The sequence below is a fragment of the Triticum urartu genome, chromosome 3 (genome assembly GCF_003073215.2).
Source record: "Triticum urartu cultivar G1812 chromosome 3, Tu2.1, whole genome shotgun sequence".
NCBI classification, from domain to species: Eukaryota; Viridiplantae; Streptophyta; class Magnoliopsida; order Poales; family Poaceae; genus Triticum; species Triticum urartu.
The window spans coordinates 623723692-623736208 of NC_053024.1; the positions used below are offsets into that span (position 1 = coordinate 623723692).

The 12517-nt window shown below is 41.1% G+C and overlaps 1 protein-coding gene across 1 annotated transcript; it reads right to left on the bottom strand.

Annotated features, from left to right (window-relative positions):
- Positions 1-10936: 10936 nt before the first annotated feature.
- Positions 10937-12043, bottom strand: LOC125548880. The gene has a single exon (XM_048712405.1). The coding sequence runs from the start codon at positions 12041-12043 to the stop codon at positions 10937-10939; it is 1107 nt and encodes a 368-aa protein (XP_048568362.1).
- Between the last annotated feature and the right edge of the window lie 474 nt (positions 12044-12517).

Here is a 12517-nt window from a genome sequence, read left to right on the forward strand (position 1 = left end):
GAAAATGCATTCACTCGTATAATCTCAACTGGTGCCATTGTCTATATTGTTGACAAAGGACAGTTGTTGCAGTGGATAAGCCATTTGCTTGAAATGCCCTATCCTACACCATGTGGTCAGTTCTTTAAATTTCGTAGATGAAGCAGCGACAAAGTTTCGTTGAATTGCAGCAACAAGCCTCGCAGCTTAAACACACATCTCTAAATTGACTAGGTGATCTCTAAGGCAGATTTTTGTGGTCTTTTCACCATGTTTCCATGTGATCCTTTTTGTGTGGGCTTCCCCAGTGGATGTTCAGGTCGTGAACTCTTTGTTGGAAATCCTTAAAGGGGCTTCTGGACTGAGTTGTAATTTATCCAAAAGTTCAAGCTCCCCCATCCTATGTGATGATTATCTAGCCACATTCTGTTGCAATATGCTCGGCCGTAGGCTCACTCACTGAACTGCAAAAGGGAAAGTAAAGAGGACCTTCAAAGATTATTATTGGACATCATAAGGTCGTGTCTTGCATCGTGGCAGTCTGCAATGTTAACGCAGAGTGGTCATCTTGTGTTGGTCCAGTCTGTCCTAACCTGCATTGCAATCTGCAACCTGATTCTCTTGTGTTCAAGAAAATCGGCAAGATTTGCAGGGCCTTCCTTTGGAAGGGCTCTGAAGTTGCTGGAGGGCACTGCCCTACAAAATGGGATATTGTTTGCATGGCCTAACCGAGCTTTCTTCCAAGGAGTTCCTTTATGTGCCTCGGCAAATGCAATCTGGAAGGTGGTCATCTTCTGGAGTCTTATTCTCTTCCTCGAAACCAGGCGCTCTATTACTCCCTCCCTCTCGTTCCTGCCGCCTGCCATCCATCGGCCTCCCCATCACGTCACGCGGATCCACCTCCCATCCAACGTCTCCGCACGTTTCTCGCCTGCCCTCCTCTCTCTCTATTTATCTCAATCCAGTCCCTCCTCCCCGCGTTCCCCTTCCTCTCCATCTGCTCCTCACCTTGCCTCATCTACAACGCATGCATACATGGAGACCCAAAGTTGTTCCATGCCGCTCTGATGATGCACCTTGCCTGCAGCAACACTGATCACCCATGTCATGTCGTGGTCAGCAGAGCTTGTGGGTTTGATTTGCCATCTCGCGGTAAGAGTGCACCCTTTTTCTCGATCTAACATTCACTCTTCAAAGACAAAAATCTTGGGATATATGGCACTACTCAAACTGATGAGTTTTCTTCCTTGTGATGTAATACATGGTTCTACTCCGTAGTTAATTAGGGGACATGCAGCCAGGCAGAGATGAATTCGTCAGATAACGGCTAGCTACCTAGCGGGATATGGATTGAGGTATGTTCCTGTTGAGGATAGATTACATGTTTGTTTACCTATACATTTATTGTAAGGGGGATCCACTAATGGGGAACCTATTAACCGGTTTACAGAAATAGCTAAAGCAATTTGCCAGAGATGTACTTTTTTTGATGTTTATTGGCGACTTATACTATGTATTTCAGTGTAACTAGTATTTGTTTTAATAGTAAACAAGTTTTCGATCACAGTAAGTAGATAAGGAACTGTATAGTTATGTGTGTTTCCTGCTGCTACTGCTATAAGTGACCTAAGCAATATCTGAATTTGTTTTAAGACTACCGCTTCTGCCGTCGAACTATTGTTGTTGATGCTATACTCTGTTGTTGACGTTATAGTTAGGTGTGTTTCCTACTGCTATAAGTTACTCCTTCTGCTGCTGTATGTCACTGCTGCTGCTAGTGTTGCTGATGCTATACTAGTGCAGCTGTTTGACTTTACACTGAACTTTTCTCTGATGCTATACTATTGCTGTTGTTGTTTGGCTGAAAACTCTATCCAGTCGACTCTAAAGTAGAGACTTCCATAAGAGAGGGAATATACATACACATCTTTTGGGCCCGTTTTACTTGCTATTTATGTAATGTTCCCACTTGATCTTAGGTTTTGCTTCCTGGGTAATAAAGAAATAAAACATTATTACCAACTGTTCAGTTCATTCTTTTATAATAGGAGGTGATGTATCATGAGATCAACTTATTAGCGAATGTCCAGTTCTTTTCTTTGTGTTAGAATATATAGGAAATCTCGGTGTTTGATGAGAACAAATGTGATGTTTTAGTGTAGTCATCGAATTTGCCAATTTTTGGTTGTGCGCTACAGTTGATGGGATCATTTGTTTTGATCTTATATTGTGGCAATATTTTGGTTTGCCAACGCCCGGATTGGCGAAAACAAAATTACTGTATCTTATTATAGGGTCGTTGACTCGTTGTGCATGTAGAATTGTAGATGGAAGTCGGCGGTGGTCCTTTGTTCCATGTGAAACACGCAAAAAAATGTAGAAGGGATGGTCGTGCGGAGCAATTTTGTAGCGCCATTGTGTATGTTGCGACGCGTTATGCTGCCGAAATTTTCGGTGAGGATTCGAGCGACCTGGTTTAATTCTTTAAGGGAAATCGAGTCATTTAGTTGATGTTCTAATCTCATTGAGCTGGTGCAACCTTAGTTTAGTGGTTCGCCGGCATTTACATCTCATGGGCGCTCCTGGAGGTGTTCGAAGCACATACCATCCTACATGAACTCTACGATGAGGTGCTTCCCTCAATGTTGTCATGGTGCACCTCTTTTGCGTCCTCAAGCAGCAACACAATTTGCTCATGGGTGCAACTTGGCTCGACATTCATGTCTTTCACGACCTTGTGTACGTCGACCTTGGAGTAAACAAATTCACCTCCCAGTAGAATTCTCGATTGCACAACATGTGTGTGCAGGCGTTAGGACAAGGAGAAATATGGAGCTAGCCCCAAGTCCCTGTTTTATTAGACAAGAGGACATAAGCATACTTGAGGGCAATGATAGACAACACACCAGAAGAACGAACCCATTGTTAGCTTCACACAAAGGCAGACTTCCTTGTGGAACCATTTGCCCATCGCCGAAGAGACCCCCGCTCTCTTGCCCTAGCTAGAAGGGTGCCAACCGTCGGATGACGATGTGCTCACCAGAGCACGAATGAGACCTAGAAACCAGCCGCCAAGAAAGAAAAATATTGAGCCAGGCGACCGTCCCTGCCACACCATGCCGATCGAAAGCAACACCATCGACATGGTCCTCGGTCAACACCCCGACTACCAGCTGGAGTTACCAAGATCATGAGACGACGCCTCTAAGGAGGGAACAAGACGATAGAGTCGCATATTCGAGAAAAAGACAATAGAGTCGCTATACCAGTCCCCCCATTCTAGAAGGACATGTGTCGATGTCAGGCCACTCATAGGCTTCTCAAAATAGGGTAAAGCAACCTTGCTACTTGCCTGGTGTCAAAACCAATGCAAACACCTTATATAGTCTATAATTCTAATTTTCTTACGTAACAATACACTAGAAAAGTATTTAAAGATGTTTTTGTTAGACAAATATGCATCTGAGTCTGCAACTAAGATATTTAAGGATATCAACAACCCCTATATTTACATAATGGAAATGTAGTATATTAATCCACAAAGACACACCATATTGTTTTTATTTAAGAAAAAAAACATAAGGTTTGCTATAAATACAATTTTAGTAAAAAGTATTTTCAATTCTCAATAATAAACATTAGAAATTTACTACATAAACACCATATCCTAATATGTGTTAATGTTGTTAGGTGGATATATATGCTAACTAAGAAAAAAGAAGAAATATACTAGTAAGATCATTGGTTGTCAACGAATTATAATTAAGGAAATATAGAAGTTTAGTATGAATATTATTTATTTTATCTCGCTCGATTCTTGAAACGAGGGGTGGGATGAATCTGTGCCCTCATTAGTTTGAGTAACTTTATCTACGTTTAATAAAATGATGTGTGCATAATGTGATGCAAAGGCCGGGGTAATTCCCTTTTCAAAAAATAACTAGATCTTTGCTGGCGCGCGTCGCCGCGCCCGTCTATGTTTACAATAGAAGGATAGGATTTTTCAAATATATACATGAGAAAAAAAATGAAGTTGTAATGGATAGTAGGGAAAAACTTTTTTCCCTAGGTCTGATGATCTTAGAGTTGAACATGAAAACGCACATTGTTGCACATGAACATTCACATTTTAGTACTTCAATACATTTTAGGGTTTTGATAATAAGCGCAGATTGTATAGATCTACATGTACATATCAAGAAAGTGTCTTCTATGAATACGATGTAAGAGGACTTCTCAGGCTCATCTGGAACAACTCGAAGCATTAGTCAAGGCGTGATCTCCAGTTTTTTGTTCAGATGGTCATGAAAGATTATCCAAGGTTACTGTGTGATTTGCAAAGGGCATTGTATGATGGAGGCTACTAAGTCATCTGAAGTTGAACTGCCGCTAGTAGTAGCGGTTGGTAAATGTACAGAAAAATCTTAGCGAACTCATTAGCGTCTTTGTTTGTACACGATATAGTTGGTTTTAACAGAAATTGTGTCTCTGTTTGTACATGCTACAGTTGGTTTTACCACAAACAGTAAAGTTCAACATTGGTGTAAATTGTTTCCTTGGAAACCATGCTCAATGTGCATGGCCAATTACTTTTCTCAGGAGCATGTTTGGTATGTTGGGAGCTGTTTTATTTGGAACGGGTGCATTGCTTGGCCAGGCATTCTTCCAGGATTGTTTTTATTGGTAGCTCACCTTGTCATCACTCTGCGCTTAGTATATTTATTTGTGTATAATCCCATGTGATGACACTACGAGCCTTATGTGAGCTGCTTGATGATAACATGGAACTACTCGGTGCTTGTACCGGTTTATATAATGTAGCTGACTTGTGTGGTATTCAGTTAACTTTGGGTGTTCAGTACATGTAAATTCAGTTAAAGTTTGCTCCTGCGTGTGGTAGTTGCTAAAGGGCCACAACATGTAGAAGGCATCAGTCTGTAAAACTATCTCTAACTGATCCATGATGGTGCCATTGAACAATTGGGGTTGTGAATTGCAGTTAAGTTTGGTGTCCCATTCATAAGTGGTTGTTTTAAGCAAGGGAAAGGGTAATGTGTTTGTGGATGAGGTTGAAAACCAAATAAATTTGCATATCTGTTGCAGATGGTTGTCTCTGGATTTTGTTTGGATGATCGACCCAGCGTTCGAGGCGTGGGCCGGTCTGTTTAGCGTTTCAGCGATCCCATTTTTGGAACCTTCTATGGTGTGTCTCTAGCCGGCCGGTTTTTTTTCGGTTTTAGGAGCCTTCTAGGAGGTTCCTGAACTAGGTTTCATTTTTTCTTCTCCTTCCCTTTTTTGTTTTTTCTCTTTTCTTTTTTATTTTCTTTCCTTTTTTCATTCCTTTCATGTTTCTATCTTTTACAATTTATTTTTTATATTTCAACAAATGTTCTGAAATTTTAAAAATGTTCGCATTTTTCAAGTTTTGTTCACTTTTTTAGAGAATGTTCCTATTTATAAATTTTGTTCAGAAATTCCAAAAAAGTATACAATTTCAAATTTTGTTCGCATCTTTTGAAAAAATGTTTGAAATTCTAAAACGTTTGAATGTCAAAAAATCTTCGCATTTTAAAATTTGTTCACAAACTAAAAAAATGTTCAGGAACTTCAAAACAAACAATCCCATTTATAAAATTTGTTCTCCCATTAAAGAAATGTTCATGATTCAAAATTTGTTCACAAATTCAAAAAATATCTCATTTTTAAATTTTATTCACAAATTCAAAAAAGTTCCTATTTTCCGTATTTGTTCTCAAATTAAAAAAAATATCGTTTCGGGTTCACATATTTTAAAAAGTTCATGTTTAAAAATTTGCAAATTCAAAAAATGTGTAAGTTTTGATAAAATTATTCATGCTTTTTAAAAACTTGTTTTTCTGAAACTGTTTTGAGTTTTCAAAAAAATGTTTTTTGCCTAATTAATTAATTGTCATCCTTATTAAAAATAGCTACTTCTAATTATATTTAGGCTTAATTAATGCTACCTCTTGAGCTTGCGTTGGTTTTTCCCGAAGAGGAAGGGATGATGCAGCAGAGTAGCGTAAGTATTTCCCTCAGTTTTTGAGAACCAATGTATCAATCCAGTAGGAGGCCACGCTCAAGTCCCTCGTACCTGCACAAAACGATAGCTACACGCAACCAACGCGATTAGGGGTTGTCAATCCCTTCACGGTCACTTACGAGAGTGAGATCTGATAGATATAATATTTTTGATATTTTTGGTATAAAGATGCAAAGTGAAAAGTAAAAGGCAAAGTAAAAAAGCAAAGCAAGATTAAAGTGATGGAGATTGATATGATGAGAATAGACCCGGGGGCCATAGGTTTCACTAGTGGCTTCTCTCAAGAGCATAAGTATTCTACGGTGGGTGAACAAATTACTGTTGAGCAATTGACAGAATTGAGTATAGTTATGAGAATATCTAGGCATGATCATGTATATAGGCATCATGTCCGTGACAAGTAGACCGAAACGATTCTGCATCTACTACTATTACTCCACTCATCGACCGCTATCCAGCATGCATCTAGAGTATTAAGTTAAAAACAGAGTAACGCTTTAAGCAAGATGACATGATGTAGAGAGATAAATTCATGCAATATGAAATAAACCCCATCTTGTTATCCTCGATGGCAACGATGCAATACGTGCCTTGCTGCCCCTTCTGTCACTGGGAAAGGACACTGCAAGATCGAACCCAAAGCTAAGCACTTCTCCCATGGCAAGAACTATCAATCTAGTTGGCCAAACCAAACGGATAATTCGAAGAGACTTGCAAAGATAATTAATCATACATAAAAGAATTCAGAGAAGATTCAAATATTATTCATAGATAGACTTGATCATAAACCCACAATTCATCGGTCTCAACAAACACACCGCAAAAAGAAGATTACATCGAATAGATCTCCACAAGAGAGGGTGAGAACTTTGTATTGAGATCCAAAAAGAGAGAAGAAGCCATCTAGTTACTAACTATGGACCCGAAGGTCTGAGGTAAACTACTCACACTTCATCGGAGAGGCTATGATGATGTAGAAGCCCTCCGTGATGACGGCCCTCTCCGGCGGAGCTCCGGAACAGACCCCAAGATGGGATCTCGTGGATACAGAAAGTTGCGGCGGTGGAATTAGGTTTTTGGCTCCTTCTCTGTTTGTTTAGGGGTACGTAGGTATATATAGGAGGAAGAAGTACGTCGGTGGAGCTCCGAGGGGCCCACGAGGCAGGGGGCGCGCCCTAGGGGGGCCCCCCACCCTCGTGACCGCCTCTCTGATGCCTTGGCGTAGGGTCCAAGTCTCCTGGATCACGTTCAATAAGAAAATCACGTTCCCGAAGGTTTCATTCCATTTGGACTCCGTTTGATATTCCGTTTCTTCGAAACACTGAAATAGGCAAAAAACAGCAATTCTGGGCTGAGCCTCTGGTTAATAGGTTAGTCCCAAAAATAATATAAAAGTGGAAAATAAAGCCCAATATAGTCCAAAACAGTAGATAATATAGCATGGAGCAATCAAAAATTATAGATACGTTGGAGACGTATCAATTAACAACCTCATTATTAGTGAATCGATTTCAAATTTATTCGTTGCGAATTGTCAGTAATCAAGTGAAAGCAAATGATTGTCTCCTTTGATTGATAGTTACAAGGACTATTTATATCATCCCAACAGACGCAACGCTTGCCAGAGATGCGTCGATTAGAGAAGAGAGATGCGTGCGTTGCAAAGCGCAACTGCACACCAATTGTCAAGCAGGGATTAATCCCTTAATTCCTATTGTAATTAATCTTAACACTCCCCCTAATCCATGTTTGTCCAGGTATCATCATCATCTTGAAAGAGACTCCTCCAAAAACCATGTGGGAAAAATATGAGTATAGTGTTTGATATGTTGCATAAAACTCCTTCAAACCCTGTGGGAAAATAAGAAGAAAATGATGCAACATATAATGATTATTGTCTCTTTTAACTCAATACGAGAAAATCCGTAGAGTTTAGAGGACAATAAATATGTCGTATATACTTCCTTAAAAAAACTGGTGGGGAAAACAGAAAGTATGACATATGATCTTGTGTTGATATTACCTCATTAAAAACCTTAATGAGAACTTGTGAAGTAAACTCATAAAGGGAAAAAGAGTATAATATGATGCATTGAACAGGGGTAATTCAGGAAGATACTCCCCCTGATTCTTGCATATCTCAAAGCCGTTGAATACCAATTCCAGGAACATTTTCTGGCTATCGAAGTTGGTAGAGACTTTGTGAACAAACGTATAAGTTTGTTGTATGATTTGACTTCGGAGCATAAGAAAGTGCACGGCAAATTAGTATATCCCAAGTTCCCAACCAATGGACTCATAGCGTGATAGTTTTTTTTAATGTTTGGACAGATTTAAGTGATTGACAATGGATTATGTCTACTGTGAATTAAAGGCAGGATCTTCTGTTAGACATTCATTGGAATTTAAAATGCATGGTCCAGAGTAGATTATTAGCAACTAAAAAAAGGAAAGTAACTCATGCATGGTGCTGTCGGAATTGTCGTGGATGCGTATAGTTGAATAAAAGGACACAACATCGTAATATTTTGATGGTTAAATAGGAAGAGTGGATATTTAGTTAAATATTCAAGGAATATACAGAGGCAACTAAGATAAAATCATATTTCCTGGATCAACATAATCAATTATTAATTTTCCGTGTTCTTATGGAAGATACATACGGAATAACGACTTGAACAGCTCAGCTTAACTTATAAAAAGCACCACCTATGTTGCCTGTAGGGCTTTGCTCTCCAACATCACCTCCACTGCCAACATAGAGCTGGCAAGCAAACTATCTTTATCATATTTTGTCTCTGCTGCGCCGATTTCTACAATGAACCGCCACTTGGCGATTCAGAGATACACAGTTGGCTACTCCAAAGAATGTCAGGTTTGTGATTTAAATAAACTGTGTAGACCAATTGAAGCCTAAAAACTTGATCAAGAAAAGAAAAGGGTTAAATTGTCTCCCTGAACCATATCATCATTGGCACTCAAACATATATGAAATGAAATACAGAAAACCGAACTGATAACTCACTGTTGAGTTTATATTTTGCAGCTTAAACCCCCATCCCTGTCCATGTACAAAATAAACAAAAGAGTATGCAGCCTAAATAAACAAAAGTATATGGGGAATGGATTTTAATCAAACATAGACCAAACAGGAATGGTAATTGGCCAAAATCACAATATTAAAAAATTAGGTACACCAACAATCGAAGATCCAGTAAATCATTAATAAAGTGATATATCAAACATAATTAGTTTGAGTGAATGGATGTCAAATAATACAATTCATGGATGTCAGATACAGAAACTACGAAACCAAAAACAGAGAGTCATGGTTTGATGAATCCTCTCGATGCAATGGACAATACTTAACTTATCCTTATGGGGATGAATAAATCTGAATATTAGGGAATCATAGACTAATAAAAGTGTTTTGTTGTATATGCAAATTGAAGGTAATGTGTTGGGTCAATTATGAGAGTAAACCAACACTGGTTGGTAAGTAAACGGTAACAATAACACAATAAAGAAACACTATGAACTATGTATGTGTGCGTATGGATGCACACTTGTGCTGAACAAATTTAAAAACTTCACACTGAACCTTCTATATGATCCATCAACACAGCCGTAAGCTTAAAAAGAAAAATAAATCTGCACTGGAAGGATTGGTCTTCAACTCTTCATGATTGAGGCCAAACCTGCCATTGACCACCGAATTTTTTGAAAAGAAAATAAACCAGCAAACAAGCAGAAATGTGAAAATGAGAATATCAAAGAGAAGATAAGGAAAGGGGATGATCTGTACCAGCCATGGAACAACCATCTCAAATTGTTGCCTGATCTCTGTGTGCTGCCCATACCAGAAAAGAGAAAGAGTTAAAATGCCCTTCTCAAATGCTCAGATGCTCTAGGGTTCAGATCTGCAATCAAACCCATAGGTGTTAAACTACGACATCTCCACCCTCCTACTTGACGGGCTGACATTCTGGATGAAGCTATTTCTAACCTGGAGGTGGATGCTGTTATAACTTTTGGTGTGTGGTTCTATCTTATGGGTTAACAGAAAAAAGGGTTGTAAGTTGCAAGAAAGGATGCTTCCTGGTCTACTGTTCCTCGGAAATAACTTATGCCCAAGGCCATTGTTAAGTTGTTACTGCATTTAAATCAATCTGCCATGTCATGCAAACAACTTGACAGCCGACACTATGTCGTTTCTAACTGCCTTTTGTTCTTTGTTTGTCCTATCTATAAGAGGAGAGCATATGACCCATTCTTTCATTTTTTAGCTCACTGGCCATCGGGCTTTATACCAAAAAGATATCTGCAACAATATTGGAAAGCTTGGGTTCCATCCAATCCTAATTCCTTATGCATGAACATATAAGGTAGTACATGAGGACTTGATAAAAAATGTTAGTCACGTATAACACAGGTATTGCGTTCAAGGTTTATTCTACCTATCTATCCATGCCATTAATCCTGCTTCCCTGCCATTGTTTTTATGATGACTACCTGAGGAGAGATGACTAGACACTTCCCTGCCACTAATCCTGAAACAAGATATAGTGACTAGACATGAGGATCTTAGACTCTTAATTAGTTGCGAAAGAGTGATCATGGCAGTTAGATACAGGATTATCTAATATTTGGAGGAAAAAATTGAATAACACTTCTTTAGTTGCACCACCTTTTCTAATCCCTGTCAATCATGATATCGCAAGCAGCAAAAGTACAACGCTTCTAGTTCTTGAAACATGCGACCATCTCTGGGCTCAGGTTCAAGAAAATTGCAAAAGGAAACCAACTTCTTTTTATTGCTCTTCGTAGTGCCACATATCACAACAGCTTACATCGAGATTACATAGCAGGGCTTGCATAAAACAAGCAAAACACTTCTTACATCCAAAACACTACAGGAGAAAAGGACAGGATATGCTTAGACACTACACAAGAGTTAGAGCGGTGGCGCGTGGTTTGCAGCTCTCCCCTGTGATCATACTTAAGCCCAAACGTGCTCATATGGAGCACGCAACAATCGGCGATGCATGTAGGCTCCACTCCCTCGCGCTGCACACAATCGACAAGGCAAAAGTTGCTGTTGCCCATGTACGCGAGAGTGGCCCTTGTTGCTGCCATCCGCCGCTCCAGGACTTTGAGGAACAACTTCTCCTTCGCAATCTTACAATATGGCTGCACAGCACTTTCGCGGCTGCAGGAGGCGACTTCACAGGCACAAATGTACCCGTCTTTACGGAGCCCGACCCATGCGTCTAGCTCGTTGTCGTAGTAGCCTTGCCCTTGGAAAGGCAGAGCCCATTCCCCATGCCACCTCCACTCGGAACGCTTGGTGTCGAATGAGAAGGTACCCTTTGGAACATGTTGATAAAGACTGTCGTGTGCAGACATGAATATGGTGTGCCCGTCCGGGTGCAGCGCGTAAGAGGAAATTATATCATCCATGGCAAATGGCGGTGGCGATGGCACCCTTTTCCAGGACCAGTCCATGGCTGGCCGTGGATTGTGGAGCTCATCGCTTCCCGTGGCTGCCCATGACATGGCCTCAAAAGAGTGCTGCTCGCCGGCATGGCGAGATGTTGATGCATACAACGTATCACCGGCGGCCACAGAGATGTCAATGCCACCAAGCAGTGAACGTGGTACGCTTGGCCCGATTGTGATTCCCGCTATCTTGGTATCATATACGAGGATGGGAGTCTGTGGACAGTGTGGGTTGGTGGCGATGAAGATGCTGTTACCAAAGGGCGTGAAGCTCATGCCAAGATGGCGTACTGGCACGGGAAACCGGAGGACGGGAGGGTCAGGGAACCCAAACTGCACGTCGCTGGTGCAGGTAGTATCTTGCAAAGTGTCGGCATCAACCTTGTAGATGCTGAAGCCCGTGTCCCAATCATCCAGCACTAGGTAGAGGTGCTTCTTCGGCGCACGCCGTGGCCTTTTTCCGGCGCGGTCGCCGTCGAGGTGCGAGTGCTGACGCTTGGACATGTTCTTCTAACTAGATCTAAATATTGATTTTTTGATTCTGATAGTTACGAGGTTGCCAACGGAAGGGCAAGGAGGAGGCGACAGATCTAACCTGGGAATGTGAGAGGGCTTCGCCAATCCATCCCTCGTCTTAGTATTTATGAAGAAGAAGCGGAAGGGCAAGGAGCCTGGGGCTGACTCCCAGCCGAGCTCGGATTACATGCAGATAGGCAATGGCAGAGTGCCTAGCTAGACCCAGAGTCGGAAGGAGCAGAACCACCATGACGAGCGCACTACTCCACAAGAGAGCCACAATGGAGCTAGGGTTGGGGGAGGGGAGCCGAATCAAGAGTCAAATCGGGAATGAGATGGGGAAAAAAGGGGGGGGGTCATCGGAGTTGCCGCGCCGTGGTCGCCGGAGTCGTCGTCGCCGCTCTCGTGCTCCACGCGCCCGTGGACTCCTCGAGTTGCCGGGCCGCCCGTGTGGCTACAAGG